Consider the following 6,084-nt stretch of genomic DNA (forward strand, 5'->3'; position numbering starts at 1 on the left):
TTCTCCACCTGGTCATCAGAAGGGGGAAAGGAGAAGATTAATTGTGTGTCGTCTGCATAGCAATGATAGCAGAGACCATGTGAGGTTATGACAGAGCCAAGTGACTTGGTGTATAGCGAGAATAGGAGAGGGCCTAGAACAGAGCCCTGGGGGACACCAGTGGTGAGAGCACGTGGTGAGGAGACAGATTCTCGCCACGCCACCTGGTAGGAGCGACCTGTCAGGTAGGACGCAATCCAAGCGTGGGCCGCGCCGGAGATGCCCAACTCGGAGAGGGTGGAGAGGAGGATCTGATGGTTCACAGTATCGAAGGAAGCCGATAGGTCTAGAAGAATGAGAGCAGAGGAGAAAGAGTTAGCTTTAGCAGTGCAGAGCGCCTCCGTGATACAGAGAAGAGCAGTCTCAGTTGAGTGACTAGTCTTGAAACCTGACTGATTTGGATCAAGAAGGTCATTCTGAGAGAGATAGCAGGAGAGCTGGCCAAGGACGGCACGTTCAAGAGTTTTGGAGAGAAAAGAAAGAAGGGATACTGGTCTGTAGTTGTTGACATCGGCGGGATCGAGTGTAGGTTTTTTCAGAAGGGGTGCAACTCTCGCTCTCTTGAAGACGGAAGGGACGTAGCCAGCGGTCAAGGATGAGTTGATGAGGGAGGTGAGGTAAGGGAGAAGGTCTCCGGAAATGGTCTGGAGAAGAGAGGAGGGGATAGGGTCAAGCGGGCAGGTTGTTGGGCGGCCGGCCGTCACAAGACGCGAGATTTCATCTGGAGAGAGAGGGGAGAAAGAGGTCAGAGCACAGGGTAGGGCAGTGTGAGCAGAACCAGCGGTGTCGTTTGACTTAGCAAACGAGGATCGAATGTCGTCGACCTTCTTTTCGAAATGGTTGACGAAGTCGTCTACAGAGAGGGAGGAGGGGGGGAGGGGGAGGAGGATTCAGAAGGGAGGAGAAGGTGGCAAAGAGCTTCCTAGGGTTAGAGGCAGATGCTTGGAATTTAGAGTGGTAGAAAGTGGCTTTAGCAGCAGAGACAGAAGAGGAAAATGTAGAGAGGAGGGAGTGAAAGGATGCCAGGTCCGCAGGGAGGCGAGTTTTCCTCATTTCCGCTCGGCTGCCCGGAGCCCTGTTCTGTGAGCTCGCAATGAGTCGTCGAGCCACGGAGCGGGAGGGGAGGTCCGAGCCGGCCTGGAGGATAGGGGACATAGAGAGTCAAAGGATGCAGAAAGGGAGGAGAGGAGGGTTGAGGAGGCAGAATCAGGAGATAGGTTGGAGAAGGTTTGAGCAGAGGGAAGAGATGATAGGATGGAAGAGGAGAGAGTAGCGGGGGAGAGAGAGCGAAGGTTGGGACGGCGCGATACCATCCGAGTAGGGGCAGTGTGGGAAGTGTTGGATGAGAGCGAGAGGGAAAAGGATACAAGGTAGTGGTCGGAGACTTGGAGGGGAGTTGTAATGAGGTTAGTGGAAGAACAGCATCTAGTAAAGATGAGGTCAAGCGTATTGCCTGCCTTGTGAGTAGGGGGGGAAGGTGAGAGGGTGAGGTCAAAAGAGGAGAGGAGTGGAAAGAAGGAGGCAGAGAGGAATGAGTCAAAGGTAGACGTGGGGAGGTTAAAGTCACCCAGAACTGTGAGAGGTGAGCCGTCCTCAGGAAAGGAGCTTATCAAGGCATCAAGCTCATTGATGAACTCTCCGAGGGAACCTGGAGGGCGATAAATGATAAGGATGTTAAGCTTGAAAGGGCTGGTAACTGTGACAGCATGGAATTCAAAGGAGGCGATAGACAGATGGGTAAGGGGAGAAAGAGAGAATGACCACTTGGGAGAGATGAGGATCCCGGTGCCACCACCCCGCTGACCAGAAGCTCTCGGGGTGTGCGAGAACACGTGGGCAGACGAAGAGAGAGCAGTAGGAGTAGCAGTGTTATCTGTGGTGAGCCATGTTTCCGTCAGTGCCAAGAAGTCGAGGGACTGGAGGGAAGCATAGGCTGAGATGAGCTCTGCCTTGTTGGCCGCAGATCGGCAGTTCCAGAGGCTACCGGAGACCTGGAACTCCACGTGGGTCGTGCGGGCTGGGACCACCAGGTTAGGGTGGCAGCGGCCACGCGGTGTGAAGCGTTTGTATGGTCTGTGCAGAGAGGAGAGAACAGGGATAGACAGACACATAGTTGACAGGCTACAGAAGAGGCTACGCTAATGCAAAGGAGATTAGAATGACAAGTGGACTACACGTCTCGAATGTTCAGAAAGTTAAGCTTACGTTGCAAAAAATAAATAAAAAAATCTTATTGACTAAAATGATATAGTACTGCTGGCTGGTGAAGTAGGCTGGCTAGCAGTGGCTGCGTTGTTGAAAGTGTAGCTGGCTAGGTAACCTCGACAATTTCTCAAAATTTCTCTAAACTACACAATTATCTTGGATACAAGGACAGCAAAGACAACTATGTAGCTAGCTAACACTACGCTAATCAAGTCGTTCCGTTGTAATGTAAGTTTCTACAGTGCTGCTATTCGGTAGAAGTTGGCTAGCTAGCAGTGTTAGCTAGCAGTGTTGACTAGGAAGGAGAACGGCAGCGCGGCGGACGAAAATAGCTGGCTAGCTAACCGATAATTACTCAAAACTACACAATTATCTTAGATACAAAGATAGCAAAGACAACTATGTAGCTAGCTAACACTACACTAATCAAGTCGTTCCGTTGTAATGTAATCGTTTCTACAGTGCTGCTATTCGGTGGCTAGCTGGCTAGCTAGCAGGGTTGACAGGGTTGACAATAATCTCAAATACTTTAACACTTTTTTGGTTACTACATGATTCCATATGTGTTATTTCATAGTTTTGATGTCTTCACTATTATCCTGCAATGTAGAAAATAGTAAAAATAACGAAAAACCCTGAAATGAGTAGGCGTGTCCAAACGTTTAACTGGTACCGTATGTAATTCACTGTTATAAAGAGTTACATTTTTACACTCGGATATATGCAATTAAGATAGAATAAATACTCAAGTTTGTTTGTTCACTCAACATACAATTCAACATGAGAATGTATGTCGGTTCAGCTATATGCCCAAATGTTGAGCAAACTCACAATGCTATTGCAGCTGGTTGCCTTACAAGTGTATGTTGAATCAACATATATTTTTACAGTGCAGTAGATGTACATAATAAAGGGCTCAATGTCCACTGTTCTACTGATAAGGATATGCAGGCGTTTAGTATCATCAAAAAGTATAGCCTTTTAGAAGAAAAAGAAGAAGAAGAGAATGAGCTCTGATGCAGTGATCCAGTGCTGTGGTAACAAGTTCTACCACTAGAGGTGATCTTTCCCACTATTACATTAGTCCTTGGCAGTACCGCAGTTTGGCTTGACATTTTCACATTGCAAAAGAAACTTGTGGAAGAAGGGAATAGGTAATGTCAAAGCGTATAGGTGCAACTGTGATATACTATATCTGTTAGGTACTTTAGTAGAGGTCAAGCGCTATGACTAAGATTATTGAACTCTGAAAAAGGAGAATTCGAAAGTGTCTCCAAATGTCAGTCTGAATTCTGTTTGCATCTGCACCTCACTCCTTAACACCAGTAAAGTGACAACACCTGACCAAACCTATGTGACTGCTGGACTTGTTTCGGTAGTTCCAGGTAAGGCCACAGGTAGCCTAAGGTCAGGGGCCAGACGCATGTGCGCATGCACACACACTCACACCTCAGGGTTTATGTGAGGTCGAATAACAGTAAATGTCAAGTCACCTGTACTCCAGCATTGTCTGAACGTCAATGTGTAAAGCTGAAGGAGAATGGCACCTAGATTGTGTGCACACACACACTTCGAGTGGAGGGTGAGAAAAACAAAGAGAAAGAGAGCGAGAGAGAAAGGAATGTATAAACATATAGCAAATAGCATCCACACAAATTGATTCTAGCTGACAGCTAGCTCACCCTCCCAGACATGGAGTGGAGAAGTTATTTGTTATAATTCAGCTATAATTTACATATAATTTACATATTTTGAAACAGTCCTAGAGATATATAAGTGCAGGGTGAAGGGGCATCCATCTTAAGTCAGGGCCTGCACCGGCTTCAACTGGGCCATGTCACATGATAGATGTTTTTCCTAGCACTCTGACACCTCAGGGCGGTCGCATGGGCCCCCGTCAAGCTTGGTTAACTCCTCACTCATAGCCGCAAGTGCTATTAGCATTTGAATGTCCACTTCCCCATACATATTCTATATCCATGCATGGGGATTTTTAAAGAAGTCAGGCTTTTCTGCTTTTCTAGTAAATGTAAAAGCTCGAGGGGATCGGCGGGGATGGAGGAGGATTGGGACGTAAATGGGATGTTTTTGCAGATGACATGGTGATGATGAATTAGGATTTTATGTATGATTAATCTGTGTTTAAATGTAACATTACCGTCTCCAGACGGGTAGGACCACCCCGTTTTCACTGGACCGTGGCCATCGTGCATCTAGCAGCAAAACATGTTGATTATTCGGAGCTCTAGTGGAATGAGACCAAACAAAGTGGGAGGATTGGGGAGGGTAGTACTTAATTGGTGTCAGACAGAGAGACTGTAATAATTTTTTGGACTATGTGAACAGTGCGATAAAATCAATGCAAAGCCTGAGACAGCTACTGCTGTTGTAGCAAAAGACAGACTAAAATGCCAATGCTAAGTTGTGTTATTGTATAGGCCTATAAGCATAGCCTCTTTCTATACATCCCCAGTATTTGTGTGAGATGAAACAATGGAGACCAAGGTTGGCTGAATGGATGATAAAAACTTACTCCTCCATTGAGACCGAGAGGACAAACTCTCCACCCCTCTCTATTGTGTGTCCTCCTCACCGCCTTTTAAGAGCCAAGATGGCGTTAAAGTGAGTGTCGGGTTTCCACCCCCATTATTTAGTTCCCACACGACCTTGTCCAAATACAAAGGCGACCGCGGAACAGCTGCCGGCCGCTACGACCGACGAGCGCTTTACGAGGGCGAAATCAAAACCCCAAACCCCTAAAACGCCAGCGCCAGCTGACCGGGCCGAGATTAGGGAAATAAAAATCACGAGCTATAGATTATGGGTCTATTGAGGATCTTGTGTCTCGAGTCCAAGGCTTTGGGTTGTCAGGCTTGTCATCAGTGCTCATAATGTCAGCTTTCCCATATGCTTCTGTCCACTGGTGTTATGATTGGGATATAACATGTTATGGCTGCACATTCCAAAACACTGATCCGGGTCAAGTGGGGGACAGAAACAGCATGGGTATGAGAGAGACGGGGCATGTGCTTTGACTGAGACATGAGGTTGAAATGTCAGCTTGTGCTTTCTATGCTGAAAAAATATATTTTGAAACAGTCCCCATGAGTGCGGATAAAACTGATATGGGTGATGCCAGAGGTTAAACTTTCCTAATCTTGAACAAGTAGTAATTTAATAACATTGGCGCAATCTTTAGAAAACCTGGAAAAACCTGGTGTCCTGTTCCATAGCTGGAACATGTTCTGACGATCGCTCATTCCCAAACTGCCGAACAACCATCTGGTCTGTTCTGGTCCAACAGTAGTCTGGTGTCCTACCATATATCTATACCAGTGGTCCAACTCCCCTCTGGATTGTTGACAATGGAGAGATGTTTTGGCTGTTGCGACACATTGCTACAGTACACTATGAAAAATGGCAAACTACCATGTTACCTTGCAATATGTCTGAGAAATTCTCAATACATGTCCAGGAAATGAGTCATAGGTCCAGGCATTTGTATGTGTATGAATTTGATGAACATTTCATTTGAAAAACCATCTAATTGTGGTTGATTGAGGGAGACCCATAGGGATGGTCTTAGTTCCTTTTGACTGAGCAGATAGCTGGGGGAAGCAGGGATAAGAGCATCACAGACCACTATAGTAATTGGTTGGTTTGGGGACCATCTCACTGCAGACCAGCAGACAGTCTTTACAAAAACCTCCCAAAATGCCTGAAACACTATTTTACATCTATAATGCAGAAGAGTGATATGAGTGCTGGATATGAAATTAACAATGACAGAAGCAAAGTAATTTGACACATTTCTGACAGGTCTAGCTTTTTTTAAAGGAT

The 6,084-nt window shown here is 46.3% G+C and overlaps 1 protein-coding gene across 1 annotated transcript; it reads right to left on the reverse strand.

The window, feature by feature from the left end:
• Positions 1 to 359: 359 nt before the first annotated feature.
• Positions 360 to 2,280, reverse strand: LOC129814602 (uncharacterized). Its single transcript, XM_055867775.1, has 2 exons — positions 1,607 to 2,280; positions 360 to 683 (listed from the first exon to the last, which is right to left on the reverse strand). Exons 1-2 carry the CDS (start codon positions 2,148 to 2,150, stop codon positions 496 to 498), a joined length of 732 nt encoding a protein of 243 aa, XP_055723750.1. The 5' UTR covers positions 2,151 to 2,280; the 3' UTR covers positions 360 to 495.
• Positions 2,281 to 6,084: the final 3,804 nt, after the last annotated feature.

This window comes from Salvelinus fontinalis, chromosome 17, assembly GCF_029448725.1.
Source record: "Salvelinus fontinalis isolate EN_2023a chromosome 17, ASM2944872v1, whole genome shotgun sequence".
Lineage (NCBI taxonomy): Eukaryota > Metazoa > Chordata > Actinopteri > Salmoniformes > Salmonidae > Salvelinus > Salvelinus fontinalis.